General features: G+C 46.8%; 1 protein-coding gene across 3 annotated transcripts in view; it reads right to left on the reverse strand.

Annotated features, from left to right (window-relative positions):
* Tacc2 (transforming acidic coiled-coil containing protein 2) overlaps positions 1–20,665 on the reverse strand; it is a 186,859-nt gene that overhangs the window by 146,749 nt on the left and 19,445 nt on the right. For all 3 annotated transcript variants that reach the window (XM_033761382.1, XM_010632745.3, XM_010632748.3), the window contains one exon: positions 509–5,761. In XM_033761382.1, coding sequence (XP_033617273.1) covers positions 509–5,761 — 5,253 coding nt within the window. The remainder of the gene's footprint in view (positions 1–508; positions 5,762–20,665) is intronic.

Below are 20,665 nucleotides of genomic sequence, written 5' to 3' on the forward strand. Positions count from 1 at the left end.
CTGGAACAGTGAAAGAAAGCAACTGACAGTGTAATGTGAATGGCTAAAGGTCCACCTCCTATTGAAAAGGTGCATTTCACTGTGGCAGCTTTAAGTAGCTACTACTCGAAATTCCTAGAGTGGAGGGGTGAGCTTCAGACAGCTAATGGCTTGGAGGTGCTTTTGAATCATTTAGGTCCCTCCGTCTAAAACAAATCCAGACTTAAAAGCAAACGTATCTGCACTCCAGAGAAACATACCACTGACTTCCACCTATCACCCCATCATGCTCAGCCAGCCAGTAAACAATTCAATTGTTTTTCTAGTTGCTTAAGTTTAGATGGATTAAAGAATAAAAGAAAAAGAACAATGTATGTCAGAACAGTCTCCATTCGCTCACACTTTTCAGAATCTCAGCCCATCCAGAGAGGGTAAGTGGATATATTTAACCCACTAGATATGGAAAACCACCCATCTCTTTGACTTTTACAAAAATCGAGCCGAGCCCGTGGGGATTTATTTTAAGTACCTGTCAGCGTGGAGCTCTTCTGGAGCCAAGTGTTGCAGCTTCGGGACTCCAGTTTTGTCTGGTTCTGAGGAGACACACATCTTCTTGGGCCCAGCAGGAGTGGGGAGCTCAGGCCTCGGCAGCTCCTCGGTCTCCTGGTGCCCAGCCAGGCTGTCCCCTCGCAGGGTGACTGCGTCCTCCATCATCTGAGCCCTGTCAGAGCATTCTGGGTCCTGATAGCTTCCTGGCAGCTCTGAGCCATGAGCCACCCCGGAGAACACCCTTGTAGTACCTGTTTCAGGCAGGTCACCAGATCCATGTGCCCACGTCTCAGCTGTGGGGGATGTGATGTCACTCTCAGCTTCCCCAGCAGCTCCTGACACTTTGCTGGGCTCTAGGGGAGCAGGCGACACTTCTCCAGCCTGTGGCTTAGGGGTGCTTTTGTGGCCTGGAGCATTTTGCATTTCCAAGATGGTGGCAGCAGCCTCAGGCCTCTTCCCACCCCCAAGTGTGAGAGGGGTCGCAGGCTCACTGTTAGCCTTAGGCATAATCAACACATCCCTACCAGGAGAAGAAGCTTCAAGGGCACGAGTGGATCCCAGCGCATCATCTGGACCCCCTGGGTGAGCAAAGTCCTGGGGACCATCTTTTCTGTGTTGGTCGTCACAGGCTGACATTTCGAGGTGCTGTTCTCCAGAAGGAATTCGGTCAAGGTGAACCAAGGCCTCTCCTCCACTTCTCAGAGGAGCCACCTTGGAGTCCATGATTCCTTCCACAGGCATCCCCTGATCAGCCATCACGGGTGAGGGAAGACCTGCAGCTAGTTTCTGCCCACTCTCCTCAGGCTGTGAGTGAGCCTGGGCTCCCAGGCCTGGCCAGGCCTCCTCACACCCCTTTGGCCTCTCGCTTCTCACTGTTGATGGGATACAGGCCATCGCCTCCTCAACATGGGCACCTGGCAGGTTCTGCTCCAAGGCTGGTCCTGCCCAAGCCAGCAGTTTGCCTGGAACTGGATGCTGGGAAACCAGAGGGGAAATCTCAGCCTCAACAGCCCACTCTTGTTTCTTCTCCAAGAGTCCAGCAGGAGGTACAAGGAGAAGGGTAGGGGCCACTCCTTGAGTCCCATCTGGACGATTTTCTGGATTTAGAGGTATGGCAAGGTCCTTGCCTACCACATTTTCCCCAGACCCTGCCTTCTCACCAGGTGTACTCTGGGGCCCATCAGTAGTGGCCAGTGCTCCAAACACAGACTGGTCAAAGATCTTGGTGATGTGCTCTCTGAAGTCAGGGAGCCCAGCTATCATGCCGGTCTGCTTGGAGCTTGCATCCACACTACAGGATACGTCCCCCTTTGGATCTGGGGAAGGATCTCCTATCCTCTCCCCACCACCTGCTCTCTCTCCTTCTGTATCGGCCACCATGCCATCCTCACTAGCAGGGCACACTGGAATCTCACACGCTCTGGCACCTGGGTCTGGAGCTGTGGCCACTGTATCCTCCCCTGCCGTCTGCTTACCTATGGCCAAGAGAGGCATCCTGTCCAGGTAGGGCACGGAGGCCACAGGTCGTTCAGTGATTCCAGCTTTGGGGCTTTCACTGGTGGGCTGCACCGCAGGGATTTCTCCACCTGCAGCTCCTGAATGCAAGGGCGAGGGAAGGGAGCCCGCAGGCAGCTTCTCAGGGGCTGCATTTCCAAGGGCAAGCAAGGGCTCCTCTTTGGGGCAGGAGCTTTCAGAGGAAACGGCTTTCACTATACTGTCTTTTGCTCCTTTCCCAGCAGCAGCACCATCACTCTGCAGGTAAGGGGTGTCAGGATCAGCCTCTTCATGTGACCTGGACAGCAGTGGCCTCTCTGGGTCAGGGACAGCCTGGCAGGCAGAAATACCTGCAGTGCTTCTGGGGGTCCCACCCAGTTCTCTGACTGATAGCGAGGCACCCTGGCACCTTGGCTGCTCAGCTTGGCAGGGCTCACCCAGGGTAGAAGCTTCTTTCCTGGACATAAAGCAGTGCTCGGTAGGAAAGAAGGCCCTGCTCTGAGCAGCTTCCGGTTCTCTGAGAGCCTGCAGCATCCGGGGGCCTCCTTCACTGGCATTTCCATCACTGTCAGCAGCTCCACCTTCACTACCTTGCTCCCTAGCTGATGGGAAACTTTCAAGAAGCTTTGGGGCCTCTGCATCCATGGCGGCTGGGCACTGCATTCCCTGCTGCAGGGCCGGCACTGGCTCCTGACTGTCTTCCTGGTGTTTATCATGTGCCTGTTTCTCTGAGGCATCCTGGGTAGGTGTGATTCTGGCACTGGCGGGTGCTGGGGCTGGCAGACAGTGAGCTGCATCCAGGAGAGCTACTGAGTCAGGTGGACAAGGCGGGGCCTCCACTGTGTCTCTACTTGCCATCTCTGTCTTACCCAAACCCTGGGGCGGGGTCCAGGCGTCAGCTGCTTCAGAAACTCCTGCATCCTTGCGACATGCTTCTTCCTGCTGGCTGCCCGCTTTCAAAGCACCAACCAGCTCTTGTTGGGACTTGTTTGGTCCCTGCCCAGCATAGCCACTTTCCTTTCTACCAAAGTCCTCTGCAGGAGAAGAATCTTTTAAGGTGTCTGCTGCAGGAGGCTGACCATCACAGCCTACTACTCCCTTTTGCTCATTTTCCCCTGATATAGGCAACTTCTGTCCTAGTGAGGTTGACAATTCTGACTGCCCCAGTGGAGAACTCTCCAGAGTCATGTCCTTGGGAGTTGAACTTGGAGGACTGCCTTTGGGTAGCTGACTTTGAAGCTGTGACCCAGAAGCCTGCTCCCATCCTCCATGAGTGGGTAAGCTCACATCCACCTGAGGCTCCGCGGGTACATGGATTTGGGAAGACTCTGCACCCTGGTTCTTAAACCCTAGAGCACTTGAGTGAGCCTCTTTCCCATTTGCAGGTAGTGGGGTCCTCTCCCTGAGAATATCAAAAATGAATGCTTCTGAGTCCAGTTGGGATGGTGGGAGTCGGTTTTCAGAAGGTAGTGGGGGACACTGTGATGTAGCTCCTCTTATCCAGCTGTCCCCTGGGCAGGACAGGTTTCCCTGACAATCTTGCCTCAGGCTAGGAGTGGTGAGCCCACAGTCCTCTGCTTCGTTCTCCCCGTCAGGGGTGTGTGGCACCCTGACATGAGCTTCCTGTCCAGCTGCATCTTGCCCTGGCCCACCAGGCTGGCCTGGGGATGTTAAGAAGCCCTCAGTGTCACAGCTGCTGGGCTTCTCTGGGGATGGGCAGCCTGTCATCCTTATTTCCAAAGTGTGCTCCACCTCCTGGGCTTTGGTCACGCCCTCTGCAGCAAAACTCAACAGGAAATCTGATTTTTCAGATTTTAAACCAGAAGGAGACTCTGTTTTTCCCAGTCCTTCCCTATCTTGAAGCATGTCCAGGCATTTGGTCAGTAATCCTGGCTGCTCCCTGACAGCTTCTCTGGGAACAGCATGCTCACCACTACCATCTGGTGCTGGCTTCTGGATGGGGTCCTTCTCGTGGGGTTTGTGGGTTGAGATGGTTGTGTCTGACACATGGGTTTCAGCTGCCACCTGCCATGCTGCCCCTGCTGACCCAGAGTCAGACCTGTCCACGTGTCCAGTGTCTCCCTTTCTGGAATCTGAGTTGGAAAACATCGTGTTCTCTAAATCTTCATCTGGCTTTGAGACCTCATCTTTTACCACCTTTGGATAGGGCTTGCAGTGAAAGTCTTGAGACTCTTCTCCCCCCAGGTTTCCAGGACCCACAGCACCAGGTTTCTCTGTGGCTTGTTTCTCCTGGGCTTTGATTGGTCCTGAAGGGTTGTCTCCATGGCATCTGCTTTTCTCTTTAGCCACATTTGGGCTTCCAGTATCCTCGGGGGCCTTGATTCCCTCCTTTGGCCCCACTGAGCTCCCGGTACCTTTACTTGAAGCCCCAGGAGAAGAAGAGGACAGCATCACCCCTTGTGGGACTGCATGGCTTTGCTCCCAGTTCCAGAGCTCTGCCCTCTCCTGGGGTGAAGAGGCAGAAACCTCTCCGGGGCTTGCTTCTGAATGCTCTTGCTCTCTTCCAAGATCTGATGGCCAATTTTCCAGTCCCGCAGTCCTTGCATCCATCAGCTCTTTGACCAAATCTACAGAAACTGGCCCTTCAGCTTTGGAAGCCATCTCCCTGGCCAATGAACTGGGCCCTTTTGTGGTAGCAGGGATCTCAGGGGCTGGATGAGCTGCGGAGCTTGATGCTGGGTGTGTTTCTTCAGTCAGGTTATGTGGGACAGGCTCAGGGATCCCAAGTGAACTCCCATCTACCTGGACACCTGTTGCCATGGGAGCAACGTGATGGGTCTCTACCCCTTTCATCCTTGTGTGCAAGGGACTGTGAGCACCACTGGCACCCAGAGTTTCCTTCCCCAGTACTGGGGCAGGACTCAGTGGGTCCCAGGGCAGCTCTCTGTGGAGAAGATGGGTTCCCATCCGCTGCGGGCAGCTTTCCTGGGAAGCAGCAGCTTCAGCTTCATAGGCAGCCCCTGAATTGCTCCCAGGGGAATGGCAGGAGCTACGGAATTCCAAGTCATTGGCTAAATGCTGAGGTGGCACCTCCACTCGGCCCTTTTCTCTGTCTAAGCTTCCTGGAGCTGAATCTTGTGGGACCACGGTCTTGGGTTTTAGGGGACATTCCACTAGGCCAGCTGAGCTGTCCTTGTCTGGGTGGGCAGAAGCAGAGGCCTTGGGGACTATTTGTCCAGAAGCCACATCCAGCCTGGATTCTGAAGGGGAACAGCCACCTATACTCTCTTTCCCTTGGGACTCTAAGTGACCCTCTGAACATAGCAGCTCCTTCCTTGGCTCTCCTGGAGGTGCAGGTGACATTCCTGGCAACTGGTCAATGCAACCATAGGAAGAAGAAATTTGTCCCTCTGCCTTCATCTCTTTGTCTCCCCCAGAGCCAGAGACTTCGGCAGCCACACTGTCCCCTTCAGGGGTAAATGCCACGGTGTTCCCTGGGGCACTCGGAGTAGGGTCCCTCCTTGGATGCTTGGTGAGAGCATCTTCAGGTTCTGCTGCTGGGCCTGCCAAGCAACCTTCTGGAGGGCACTCAGTGAAGGGCATGGGGGTCAAGGGGCGCTTCTGCTCCCAGGCCAGTGTTGGGCTGGACAGTGGAGATCCTTCTGGACGCCTGGCTTCCTGTGGGTGTTTCCTTGGCTCAGTCACCTCTGGGGACACGATGCACGGGTCTGGGCCGGCAGCACTCTCAGAAGTGGAGCGGGAGCCTCCAAGCCCAGCACTGCCAACAGGAAAACATTGAATGGTTCATTGGTTCTCACAGATGCCAAGGACAGAGCCATATCGCAGGCAGAAGCATCCCAGTCCTCCCCCTACAAAAGGCCTCCCAGAGCCTCCATCACAAACACCCAGCACCCATGCAGTTCTCTGTGAGGGGTCCCCCAGCTCCTTCCTCCCCGAACCAAAATACATGCCCTTATTTTCTCCAAAAATCAATACAAGGAGCCACAAATATTCAGTCTGGGGCTTTCTGTGCTGGTGAGCTGGGAATAGGGGATATGGAAATTCATTCATAATAGTCTAAAATGCAGGAAACTCAGGAAGTTTTTAATAAGAGGAAACCATAAAAGAGGGATGTTAAACTAGTTTTTTAAGATTACAAAGAGGTTCTGAGCACTACTGGGAATTTTTAGGGGAAAGCACAAGTTGGCAAACCTGTGCTTTGAAAAGAGAGCTATTCTTTATTTTTTTGGTACTGGGGATTGAACTCCAGACCTTGTGCTTGTGAGGCAGGCACAGAACCACTGAGCTAAATCCCTGGCCCTAGAGAGCTCTTCTTGCATATAGTTGACTCCGTTCTTCATTTAGCAGGGGCTATAGTGAGAGGCACAATCTCACCACCATTTGCACCTAGTGTAGCATTTCTGCTTATATATCCCTTGTATTTGTTTTAACTTGAAAATTAGGATAAACAGAGAAATTTGTCTTACAATTATAGAGTTGCTATAAACTCTGGTTATTGCAAAATAGCTTATCACATGCCATGTTTGATTGTGTTGCCCAATTCTGTATAGTTTTAATTTAATGTATTTAAAAATAATGTATGGCTAAAACTAAATTTGAAGGCTGGGATTGTGGCTCAGTGGCATTACGCCTGCCTGGCAAGTGCAAGGTCCTGAATTCAACTCCCAGTCCCCTCCCCCAAAAAAGGAAAAAAATCAAATTTGGAAATTAGGAAAAAAGAAGAAAAGATATTTCCTATACATGCCACTATTTTTCTTTTTTAAAAATCCAATTTTTCAAGGTACAACTTTTGTTATTTTTACACAGCTGTGATCTATATGCTTAAATATTTTCTAGTATCAGGAGAAACTGCTCTAGACAAAGTTAGCAGAAGTGCAGTTCTCTAAGGCTTTTATCATTTTCCTTAAAGTCATAATAGGGAGTTCATGGTATCTTTTCATTCACATGTGCATAGTCTCTCAGTGTTCCGGATATAGCCAGAGGAAAGGCTCCATTTTCCATGCCCACCGTCAGATTCCAGCTTTCCACAAAAGGAAAAAACATACATCCTAGGTGAGGGATGTGGACAGTGGGAAGGCGAGTTGCATTCTGGTCAACATTTTATTTTATTTTTTTATTTTTAATTGAGTTTATTGGTACATTTTAGGTATACAATACAGTTACATTCATTGTTGGGATCTTGTACCTCTACATGACAGGTCTTGGTTCTCATTTTTTCCCCTTGTCCCTGCCCTCCCTCACCCCCTCCTCCCCTCCCCATTTACAAACACTTTATTTCCATCTTTTCATTTTCTCACATTTTCTTCTTTTCCCTTATTACCCTTCCCCTACTCATCCCACCTTCCCTACACCTTTGGCCCTTTTCTTCCCATTTCACAATGTCAGTTATCTCATTAGGATCTTATGTACTATTACAGTTTATTCACACCAGAGAAACTATTCAGTATTTATACATGTGTGACTTATTTATTTCACTTAGGAGTATATCCTCAATATGTATCCATTTTCCTATGAATTTCTCATTCTTTATGGCTGAGTAGTATTCCATTTTATAGAAAAACTACCTCTCTGTGTGCCATGGACTGAACTGTTTGCCTTGTCCCATCCCTGTGCTGAAACTCTAGTCCCCAGTGTGACTATATTTGAAACTACAGCAGGAAAGGTAGAGGCCTTGTGGGGAGCCTAATCCAACAGGACTGGTGCCACTGTGAGGTAGCAGAAGTGGGTGTCCGCAAAAGAAGGCCATGTGAGGACACGGCGAGGAGGTGCCACCGCTAGCCACGGAGAGAGACCTCAGCAGAAGCCAACCTGGCTGGCACCTTGAGCCAGACTGTGAGCCTCCAGAGACAAAATACTCATCTGTTATCTATGCCACGTGGACTGTGGTATTACGTTATGAAAGCCTGAGGAGATTAATGAAATGGACACACGGGCATTGACTGTCTTGTCATTTCCACAATTTTGAGGTTTCAAAATTAAAAAAAAAAAACAGTTGAGGAAATAATAACGCATGAAACCGATGTCGGTATTTGTCGAGAGGCCTCTCATTAAACCCTGCTGACAGCTGGGCTCGACGCGTATCCCTGCTGCCGTCTGCAGATGTGGACATGGGATACAGAGAGGCACGGCTTGGAGATCGACTCAGGCAGCTTGCTTGTCACTCTGCCACGTTTCCTCCAAGAATAAGAATGCGCAAGGCTCGCGGCTCTCTACGTGGCCCCATTCCAGCCTCTATTCCAAGTTCATCACCTCCAAATATGAGGTCATGTGGCGAATTTTAAGGAGGATGCTTATATCACACAGGAGATAAAACAAGCAAAGCCATTTCCTGTCCATGCCTCTGACAGGAACTGCCAAATGCAGGGAGAGTACAGGGCTTCCCTTCAAGCTGACTGAAGTCATAACCATCTGGGACAGGATGATAAACTGGCTCTATTTCAGCACTTTGAAACTCTGTGCATTCTTAGCACAGAGCAATAAGATGAATTTTCCCCTGAATATGAAATATGTAGCAATACCCCCTAAATAGGAGCCTAGACATTGGTCGTTTTATTTAGCATAAGCTGAGCACCAGCCATCTCTTTGATTAGCCATCAGAAGCAATTTCTAAAGCCAGATTAAAGCTGCTCACCAGGAGAAGATTTGCCTAAGGGCAGGGAAAATTCTAAGAACTGGTCTGCTGGGAGCTGTGCATTAATCAAGCTTACATAATGTCCTTTTATGCTTCAAGACTGAGTCAAAATGTGTGGGATAAGGCCACAAACAGAATCCACAAGGGGTTGCTCCAGTGGGGGCATGGGCTTGTTGGTTCCAACTGGGCTCAGTGGATGCCTTTCAGCCCTGGGGGTGCTGCCTTATTACCAGGTCAGGGAGGGCACAGGGACTGTAGTTTCTTGCTGCAGACCCTCAGGAACTAACAGCCTGGGGGTGTCGGCCCAGGAGGAGGGGCAATTTGCTGAGCAGGCCCTAGAGAAACAGAAAAGGCCCTCTCCACTGCCCGGGGAAGGTAAGGACAGCCAGATGGACTCCCAAATGCTAGTTCTGAAAACACAGAGGGCAGAATTAAAGGGAAGAAGGACGCTGGGTGTGTAGAACACAAACAAGGCTCTTTAACTCTGGGATTTAAAGAGATCAGCAACATTGTGAGACAAAATTGTAAAGGTGAAGAGTTATCGTGTTCTGAGCACCTACTAAAGCCATGTCCATGCTAATGACTTCCAGTCGTTAGTGCCTTTAATGGGCACAGCAGCCTGGCAGGGAGGATGCCCCAGGCACACATGAAGAAATATTCTAGGAGAGATTCAAGGTCAGACTGAAGAGGAAAGAGCTGTTGATGCAAAGCAAGACCAAGACCTGTGTGCTGCCTGGCTCCAGAGTCCTTTTCTGAGCTTGTTGCCTCTACCAGGCTCTCACCTGGACAGGTAGAGCTGCTGCTTCTCCCTTCCACTCTGGCTCCCTTCCCTCTGTTCTCTGGGCTGCAGGCAGATCAGTGACTTAGAAATAAAAGTCTACTCCTGCACCTCCCCCATGGAAAACCTCTCAGCACCAGCTCTGCCTCAGTGTAAAGTCTGGAGCCCCCCTGCCCCCCACATCTCCCTTCTTGGCCTTGTGGTGGATGACCATTTCCTTCACTGGAGGCTGGGTCCTTGTCTGTTTTCCATGTTGTATCTGCAGTGCTTTCAGTAATCTGTTAGTCCAAACCTTTTATTTTATTTTATTTTTTATTGTCCACTGGTTTATTTTTCTAAATGAGCAATAGGCTATTTACAAATAAGTTGATCTCCAGTGATGTGCCCTAAAATGGAAAGTCTCCCCTAACCTTTTCTATTACGGATGAGGAAACTGAGGACCAGAAGAAAAAGCAAAGTACTTTCTTAAATTGAACAAATGTGGTTGAGGTAGCACTTCTTAGCCATACCCCCCATGCTCCAAGTATTTCTATGAGTTTAGGGTAGCAAGTAATTTGTTACTAATTATATGGCACAGATGTCTATGAATGACTTATTATTTTCATAAATTACTCTAATTCAAAAGATTAGATTTCCCCCAAATAACATCATCAGTTATTCATCGCATTCCAATGCACTTGCCAGAAAAGGAAAGCCAGGGGCAGATTGGCAGCAGTGAGTTAGACTGAGGTCTGGGAACTACCAACCCTATGCCTGTCAGCCTTGGAGGTAGCTGAGATGGAGACGAGGGGTTTCCCCAGCCCCCCATTTTCCTGCCTTGGCCCTCAAAACGGGCTGACACTTCTTAGCAGCAAAGAGTGGGGTTTTGACCAGTGTCACCGATATGAGTCTGAGCTCCTGTGTACCAAACTCAGATGTGTGATTGAGGCTTTCTTTGTAGACTACCTGCCAGTCACAGTCTATTTCCTTGGGATTCCCCTCTGTAATCCCATGGGCCTAGATGGGGGAACAAAGTTGATGAGTCGACATTTCTGGGAACCAAGCTGATTCTATGTTAACGGCATGAAGACCACTCCAGGTTCCTTCCCAGCACTAGTGCAGCTGCTGACGAGACTGGGAGGATTAACTGCGGTCCAAGTTGGCATCCGAAGCCACAAAAAGACACAGGAACCTGCAAGTGACTGTGATACAAGGAGCTCTTGAAGAGGAAAAAGGAGTAACACTTCTCCCACAAGACCCTCTCTCTTATTCTTTTCCTTTTATTCTGCAGCCATCTCCCTACTTCTTCCAAATTGCTGTAAATGATAGGTGTTCTGCTGCATTTACATTTAAAATGAAAGAAAGAAACTTGGTATGGTGGCCTTTCAATATTTTCAAAGATCCTGGGTTGGAAAATGTTATAGAAAGAATTATAGGTAGGGGTTAGAGCAAGGTGTGCGTGGGGGGGAGCGTTGGCAACTTAAGGAGACAAAGGCATAGAGAATGGCGAACCTTAGAGGTGGAAAACAACAAGGTGAGCCCTCCTGCTGCCTCAGCCTAAGGCCTGCAGGGTGTGGTACGGAAGTCAGGGAGTAAAGGGAGTCAGCTGTCTCCTGGATTTGAGAGGGTAGAGCTAAGCGTCTTGGGCACCAAGGCAGCTAGAGTTTCCAGAATGGAGAAGTAGAGTCCAAAAGAATTAAAAGAATCATACCGCTGCAATATATGTGCACCCATGTTTGTTAATAGCTAAAACTTGGAAACAGCCCAATTGCCCATCAACTGGAGACTGGATAAAGAAAATGTAGGGTTCTAAAACAAAATGGAGTACTACTCAGCCATAAAGAATGAGAAATTAGAGGCATTTAGAATTAAATGGATACACATGGAGGCAATACTCTTTAAGTGAAATAAATAGGACCCACATGTGTAAATACCGAATAGTTTTTCTGGTGTGAGAAACTGAAAGTGTAAATAAGGATCAAAATGTAAAATAGGTAATGTGAAATAGGAAGAAAAAGGTGCAAAGGGGAAGGGAAAGCAGGAGGGGTAACGGAAAGGAAAAAAGGGAACAAAATTAATACGAGAAAATGAAAAATGGAAACAAAGTCTTTGTAAACAGGGAGGAGTGGGGGGGTTGAAAGGAGGGCAGGGAAAAATAAGAATCAAGACAAATTATGTAAAGGTACAAATAATTATACTGTATTCCTAAACTGTACCAATAAAATTTGAAAAAACAAGAGCAGAGTGGTAGAGAAAATGGGGCTGGACAGAGACATGAGAGGTACCGACCAGTATGTGCGCATGAAGAAACCATCTGGGATTAGGTATAAACAAGTTCAAAGGTTTAAGGGAGTGATCCTCACAGATACTCAGAGCTGGGAATACATCCTGCTCCCACTAGCCAGAACGGACAGCCTCATAATTAATGGCACATCTGTTAGAGTACTAAAAAGAGCCTGGCTTTAGTAATGCGGTAAATTAACCCTCATCTAAATGCTGCTCCGCTCCCACCTACCAAAGCAAGACCCTCAAGGATTAAGTTGCTCCAAATAACTGCATCACAGCTCAAAGTTCAAGACTATTTATAGGAATACAAAAATATCCAGAGCCCAACAGCCTAAAGGGCACAATGTCTAGCATGCAAAGAAGCAGGAAAATATGATCCACCATGAAGAGATCTGATGATTGAAGTAATCAAAATTGAACCAGTAAATTACCCAGATGATAGAATTAGCACACAAGTACATTTTTTAAAAGTGTTATAGGAGTTGGATGTAGTAGCTCATGCCTGTAATACCAGCACTCAGGAGACCGAGGCAGGAGAATTGCTACAAGTTTGAGGCCAGCCTGAGCTATGTAGTGAGTTCAAGACCAGTCTGAACTACATAGCGAGACCTTGTCTCAAACAACAACAAAAAACTAAAACAAAAACCCAGTATTGTAGGGCTTGCAGTCTATATACCTTAGTGGTAAAGCACTTGCCTAATGTTTTGATCTCTAGCATAATAATAATAATAATAATAATAGCTGCATTGTATATATCTAGAAGGCTAGAGAAAAAATTGAACTTGTTAAGCACAGACATGGAAGAGATTAAAAGAGTAGATCAAACTTCTAGAGATGAAAACCACAATGTGTAAAGTGAAAAATACACTGGGAGAGAATTAATGACAGATTAGCCACCGCAGGAAAAAAAATTAGTGAACTTAAAGACACAACAATAGCAATACTCTAAAGGAAAACAGAGCACAATGACTTAAAAAGAAATGAACAGGCCATCTATGAGCTGTGGGAAAACTTCCAGGAGCTGAATACTGTACATGTGTAATTGGAGTCCCCAAAGGAAGAGGGTAAATTTTTAAAAATGAATAAATAATGGCTGAAAAGTTTCCAAATATGATCTCAACCTCCTGCAAGCACTGGAAACAGGGATAGACCCACACAAGGCAAATTGTTACCAAATTTCTTAAAGTCAGTGAGAAAGGAAAGAATGTTAAAAGTAGCAAAAAAAAAAAAAGAGGAACAAAGGTAAGGATGACAGGAAGACAAGATGAGGTGGCATAAGGTCTTTAACATTCTGGAAGAAAAACACTGTCTACCTAGGGTTCTTAGCTCAGAGAAAAGATCTTTCTAAAACACAGATGAAATAAAATTTTTCTTTCATACACACAAAAGTTAAAGTGTTAGTTACATTTGGCATCTGAAGAAATGTTAAAGCACATACTTTAAGCAGAAAGAAAAGAATTCCAGATAGCGATCAAGGTCTACACAAAAGAATAAGGAACACCAGAAATAATTACTACGCAGATAATCTGTTTCCTTATTATTTAGACCTTTTTTAGAAGATAATTTGCTGTTTAAAGGAAAAGTATGTACTGTGGTATTTGTAACTCGTAGAAACCCTATTGTAGCAATAGTTCAAAGGCCAAAAGAGAGAAATACAAGTTTATGGTTTTAAAATTCTTCTAATATACAGGAAATGAAACACTACCACTTGAGAGCAGATTGTGATATATGGTATTAAAGATGTATGTGATAATTCCTCTAAGTAAATACTAAAATTACATAAATAGTTGTAGCTAATAAGTCAAAAGGGAAAAAAGCAAATCATAAAAATAATTACTCCCAAAGAAATAAAAAAACAAAAGAGAAAAAAGAATACAAAAAGGATGACAGAAAATATGTAAATGTAGATTATTTACTTGTAGACTGTATAAGTAAACCAACTGCATTAAACACATTAAAATATAATAAACACCCTAGTAAAAAGGCAAAAATTTCCAGAGTGTTTTAGCAAAACAAGATTCAACTATATTCTGATTACACTAAAGTCACTTAGCTTTTTTTTAAAGCACAAATACATGTAAATGAATCAGGGAGGGGAGAAATGCCATATAAACACCAATGAAAGGAAAGCCATTGTGTCTATGTTAGATGAGACAAAGTAGATTTTGGAGCAAAGAATATTACAGGTGTAAAGAAGACCATTTTATAATGATAAAGGGCTCGACTCTTCAAGAAGACATAAATTCTAAAAATTTAGGTTTTGAAGAGCAACAGAAAGATATAAAATACAAGAAGAAAAAACTGGTAGAGCCGGACGGACAAATCCACGATTACAATGTGGTCTGGTATTTCCACCTGCCTTTCCCGCTCATTGTTAGAACACGCAGATGGAAAATCAGTGTGGACGTGGGAGATCTGAGCAACACCATCAACCAAGCTTACCCAATGAACTCTTCCCAAACACTATCCAATAAGAGTGAAACAATCCTGCCAAGTACAGATGGAATAGTTACATGACAGGCCTCGGTAAGATTCAGCAATGGAATTAAGTTGGAAAGGATATGAGAAAGACACCCAGAAAATTTAGTTTCTAAATAGCTGGAGATTTCCTGGATGTTGTTTCCCTGATCATTTCTAACTCAGTTCCACTGTACCCAGGTACACTACTTTGTATCATTTGAATTATCATTTCTGAATTGACCACCTCCAGTTCTACTTTACAAAACTGCAGATACATTGACATCACAAGAATGCAAATGTATTTAGCACCCCTGGCCTGTACATTTGAGGTTAAAAAGTCAACAAATGGTAGTGTACAGAACAGACCAAATACACATGTTTAATCCCAGTTGCTGTAAATGAAGTTCAATAATAAGCGAAACTAATCAATGGTGAGGGAAATGAGAATCCTTCTTATTTCTCCTGGCAGGGATTTTGGGAAGGAGCACAAGAGAACATTCAGGGGTGATGGAAATGGCCTAGATCTATATTTGGGTGCGATTACACAACTACAGAGGAGTAGAGCCATTCATCAAGCTGTCAGAAGGAATACCTTACTGTATCCGTCTCACACCACTGTTTTAAGGTGATGAAAAAAGAAAGAACAGAGACTCCTTTTCAAAATGGTAGAACAAAAAATGAGAACCAAGACCTGTCATGCAAAGGTACAAGATCCCAATAATGAATGTAACTGTACTGTATGTCTAAGATGTACCAATAAACTCAATTAAAAAAATGGTGGAACAGACTCAGTAATTTCCAAGGACAGAGTGTGTGGGTGGGAGGCAGGGATGGAAGAGATAAACAGGCAGAGCACAGGGATTTCTGAGGCCGGAGACTGACTTATACGACATAATGGAGCACATGTGGAATTCTGCACCTGTCAAACCCACAGCCTCTACCACACAGCTGAACTTTAACGTAAACCATAGGCTTTAGACAATAGTAAGGTGTCAATATCGGTCTGCTAATTGTAGGCTTTAGACAATAGTAACGTGTCAATATCGGTCTAATTGTAACAGATGTATCAACAAATGTACCCTTTTTTTTCAGTACTGGGGGTGGAATCCAGGGAGCACTGAGCTCCACCCCTAAGTCTTGTCATTATACTTCTGAGAAGGGCTCTTGATAAAAATTGCCTAGGCTGGTCTTACACGTGCAATCCTCCTACCTCAGCCTCAGTAACTGGCATTGTAGGTGTGCACCACACCTGGCCCAATACTCCTTAGAAATACAGGTTATGAATAGTAGTGAAATTGTATGGAGGGAGAAGGGAAGGTACACGGAAACTCTCTGCTTAGTCTTTCTGTAAGTCTAAAACTGCTTTTAAAATAGCTGCTTATTTAAAATTGCATATATATATATATGTATGTATGTACACACACACACACACACACACAGTGGGTGTTTAAAATGCAGCTATCTCACAATCAAGAAAGAACTACTTGAAAACCCAGTAAAGCGTGAGGGAAAATCACTAATATCTTAAGAGCAGTTCCCTGCAGGTGATAGGGCCGTTAGTAAAGTTATTCCCCCTCTACATTCCACTTTTGCCCATGTTTCAAGCTGTTAGAATAAATGGGTAATATGATGGGGAAATGCTCCTTTCCCCTTCATTTTAAAGCTTAAAACGCCCTGTTGAACCAGATGTGCAGATGCCCTGCCTACATCAACCATGACGTTTCAGCCAGTGTTGAAAGTCAGGATCTTCCTCCTCCCCTCCCTCTTTCCTGCTCTGTGTTTGTCTTTGGGGAGAAGTAAATAACGAGTCAAAAACAGAACAAGGAGAGGGGAAGCTCCTTGGCTTAGGGAGAGCCAGCAAGTGGAGCTGGAGACTCGCAAGACTCTAGAAGAGCCTAGCGTCCCATCAATGGGGCGTGGTCTCTAAGAGCTGCCCTGATGCTGCTGTCACACAGATCAGATCTTTCTGGGTTTGCTTTTCGGTCTTTCCAAGAACCGACTTCTAAATGTTAACGATTGCCTGAGGTTTGCTTTACACTTCTGGAGACCACAACACAAATTCCGTCAGACCTCCACGAGAGATGGCAAGTGGTATGAATCTGGGCTTTAGATGGCATTGGACCAAGCTGGATCCAGGTTCCCATCGTGCCCTGTTCTGTCCATGTGACTGGGGGCAGCTTCCTTGACTTCTCTGAATTTTGCTTTCTTCATAGGGTCCCTAGGGTCTTCTACACTCATTTAGAGCTGCGGGGGGGGGGGCGCAGATGTTTAGCCTGGAGCAGACATGGCCCCCTTAATGACAGTGGGAGGAGAGGGATAAGGCACTGCTTTGCCTTGGCGGAGTACATTGTTTCATTTTCCAAACTACCCCCCAACCGCTACTATACAACACCAAGAATATTTGTTCCCAGTAGGCGTTTGTTTTCTGAAAAAGCCAAGAAATAAGCATTTTAACAGGTGCTCCACGCAGTTGTGCTAAGGCAGCTAACCACTTCACAAACCTTCTGCTGAGAGGGATAAGGCACTGCTTTGCCTTGGCGGAGTACATTGTTTCATTTTCCAAACTACCCCCCAACCGCTACTATACAACACCAAGAATATTTGTTCCCAGTAGGCGTTTGTTTTCTGAAAAAGCCAAGAAATAAGCATTTTAACAGGTGCTCCACGCAGTTGTGCTAAGGCAGCTAACCACTTCACAAACCTTCTGCTCCCTACTCCACACGGGGCAGTGCTGCTGCAGGTCTGGGAAGGGGCCTAGCAACTGATGCATTCACCAAACACCCAGGTAAATCTCATGATCAGAGAGTCTGGGAGACCACTGGCCCACAGGATTCCATACATGTCATCCACCCCTCTCTGGATCTGTTCCTGCGCCCTTCAATACAATTTAAAGGAGGAACAAACATAAGAGCGCTGGAATAAATTGCCTGGTTTGAGAATAACTTGCATAAATAATTGAAACCACCATAGGATCTCATAGGATCGGGAGCCATAATCACCCCATTGAATGTCACTCCTCCCCACTGCCTGGGGCCTGCTTACATAAAGGCCAGACCAGCAGCGTTCCCAGTGGACAAGTTTGGTGGCTCTTGCCTCATCTGCACTGGTCAGTGTCCCCAGAGCAGCTCTCACCTGACTGTCCTAGTTTCTGAAGTTAGATCTTTCTTTTGGGTTCTCAGTTCAGAACCTTGGCATCTTCTCTGACTCCACCTTTCCCACCCACACCCAGGTAGTTACCAGGTTTCCTGGGTCCTCCCTTGGGACTGTCTCCTGGCCACCATCCCTGCACTGCCGGGACATTGCTCACTGTTGTCCAACGTACCCAGCCAGGTCTCGAAATTCGTCTTTCGATCTCTTTCTCTTTCCTTGTCGGCTTTCATCCCTGCTTCAAAACAAACCACAAGCACCACCCCCGCCTCCTGTTACCTGCAGGATAAACTCTCAGCCTCTCACCTGACCAACAAGAGCTCCCCATCTGGTGCCGATCTTCATTTTCAGTAAGCACCCACCAGCCTGGTCTGTGCTTACTTCCTGCTCGGCCCCCACCTGCACTGCCTCTGAGGGTGCCGCTTTACCTGGGGCTCCCCATCCCTGCCACGAGGCCCTTTTCCTCCAGTCCAGCCCTCGGATCTGAACCCCAGTGACGCCAAGCTGTGACACCACACAGTTGGGCGGCACACGCTTCTGTCCTCAGAGTGTGGTCCTGGGCCCACGGCACCCTTGTCACCTGGAAGTTTGTTAGGAATGCTCATTCTGAGGCCTTGCCCCAGGCCTACCAGATTACACTCTGGAGAAAGGGCCTTCCTTGGTACCTCGCCATTCTTGCCCTGTGTGATGCTGGAGCACAGGAAGCAGCCTTTGCCTGACATTCTTTTACCTACAGAAACAGTCACTTCCTCTAGTGCAACTAAACAGTTCCATTGTCCAGAGGAAAAGTTTGTGTGGTAAGACTGGCTGTGCTCATAAGGTTTAAAGGAAAATGCTGCCCCATCCCTGCTTGTTGATACCCAAAGAGAGAGGGGCTCCAAAAGACGCTAAGCCTGGAATCCTCCAGACTCAGGCACCCAAGGCAGTCCTGGGGGCGGGTGTGTGTGTGTGTGTGTGTGTGTGTGTGTGTGTGTGTGTGTGTGTGTGTTTGGACCGTGCTTAGCAGTAGGAGTGTCACAAGAGGTTAACTTTCACCCTCGTAGGGTGGGATCATTGTTCCTGAAGAATTCAGGGCCTGCTAGGGAGGTTCTTCAGGAAGACAGGCCCCCCAGCTTCTGTAGGGTTTGGACGACGCAGGGCTAAATGACAACAGCGCCACCTGGTGGCAATTTAGAAGCAGGGCAGTTGAGCTGATGAAACCCCAGCTTCTATTTGGATGAAGAATTTGCTCTTTGGCGATGTGTAAACCCCAGATTCTAGAACAGTTCAGAGGAAAAGAAGAGCCTTTTCTACTGCTAAAGCAGTTTACCTAATGCCATAAGCCTCTGTTTCCTCATCTGTGGAGTGGAGCTTGGAATGGCACAGGGACAACTTTTGAAATATTAACTTCTGACTTTCTATTCAGTGGTACCTTGGTTTGGGCTGGGTATTGGTTCTAGGGAATCAAAATCCTGCTGACACCAAAATCTAAGGAAGCTCAAGCTTCTTATACACATTAGCGTAGTATATCTGCGCAAACATTTAAAATCATCTCCAGATTACTCTTAACAATACAATCTAAATAGTTGCCATACTGTCAATACATTAGGATATATGCAAAGAACAAAGTCTGTACACATTCACTACAGATGCAGTTTTCTTCACAATATTTTTGATCCATGACTGGCTAAATCCACAGATACAGAACCCAAGAATTGGAGGGCTGACTGATGCTTCCAGTGCCCCCACAATGAGGTGATAGCCACAGCAGGCTCTTCTACATTTTCTGTTTCTAGTGTTTTTATGAGTAGAAACAATTTGAGGTCAGTGGCTCTTCTCACCATTTGTAAAAACCTATATCCTTTGGAGAGTAGAGGGTGGTTGTCCGATGAAGCCACCAGGGAGGACAAATACATTTGAGGGTGAAAGAACAGGGAAAAGGCTCTGGGCAGGGGATATCTGAGCATCTCACCCTGCCTTCCTGACGGTGTGGGAGGGGAAGGGTGAGGGAAGGAAAAGCACTAACGGAAGGCCAGGGGCTCCCAACCTCGCTCAAGAGTTCCATGTGCCAAGGGTGGCAGGAAAGCAGCACAGTCACAGGGGCCGATGGACACATAGTGTGGCTGGACCAGTAGGCATCTCAGTCATGGCCCTGGGGGTGAGGAGGACCCAGGTGACAGCCTCAGTATATCAGGGTTTAACAGAGGGGAGACCCAAGGACGGCTGCCATGGGCATTCCCCACAGCACGACAGAGTAAGGACTCAAAGCAGAACTGAAAACAGAATTTTACTTTGTACACATACGGCATTTGTCATGATGTCTGGCACCCAGATGCAAAATGAACATTAAATGCTATTGTATCTTTGGTTAATGCCAGGTCTGGCAAGACTCACAGGAGCTGGTGTCCTGTCTCTCCTTCTATAAACATCTCAATTTCAGGACAGACTCAGCCCAAATCACCGGAGAGGAGAGAAGCCGGTTGTTCTCAGCAGTGTCTGAGTTAGTAGCCACAGGGCCCTGAACTGTGGACATTTACTGAGGACAACCCTGTTTTCAATTGTGAACGGGAAGTTGCTTCTTTGGGCTTGTTCTTGGAAGGCACTTCTTTTATTCTCAATTTGCATGCCAATGAAAGGCAAGTCTTCTCAAGGGGAAATAATAATTGACTAAAGCTGAAGAACAAGCGACAAAAGAACTTTGAGCTGCTGCTGTTCCTTCATCCAGCTGCAATGCAGGCTGGGAAGTATTTCCCAAGTCTCCTAAGAGGTCTCAGGACCCCACAAAGATGGAGAGAGAAGAGCAAGACCTTATGTCTGAGCCAGCAGTAGCTTCCCTTGAAAGGGACTCCAGAAAACATAAACTCATCAGTTAGTTTTAACGTCATCAGAACCAATTTAGAGGTCTAGTTAAAACTAAGTATGAAAACCTTTGTCCTGTTACCCTGGTAAAAGGTTCAAGAACAGGAACAGCTGAAGAGATGTGGGAAAGGGGGTCCTACTGCTAGTACAGTACAGGGGTCAAAGGTGATGTTCAAGGCATCATTTTGTAACTAGTTCAACAACTGCAACAAACAACAACAACAACAACAAAAATCCTGTCCCGGCCAGGGATTTAGCTCCGTGATGCCGCCGCCTGCCTCGCAAGTGCAAGGTCCCGAGTTCGATCCCCAGTACCACACAAAACAAAACCCTGTCCCAGCTGATCATTATTTCCCCAAAGTTCATGGCAAAAGGGTTGAAGTATTTCCTCCCCAAACCACATAATCCAGGCCACCCAAAAATGATAACCCCGGTAATGGAAATTTCTACCACCAGGGGTCGCTCTTATGTGCACACACGCGCACACACGCACACACACACACACACACACACACACACACACACACACACACACACACACA

This window comes from Fukomys damarensis, unplaced genomic scaffold (genome assembly GCF_012274545.1).
Source record: "Fukomys damarensis isolate Sample0158 unplaced genomic scaffold, DMR_v1.0_HiC HiC_scaffold_8, whole genome shotgun sequence".
NCBI classification, from domain to species: Eukaryota; Metazoa; Chordata; class Mammalia; order Rodentia; family Bathyergidae; genus Fukomys; species Fukomys damarensis.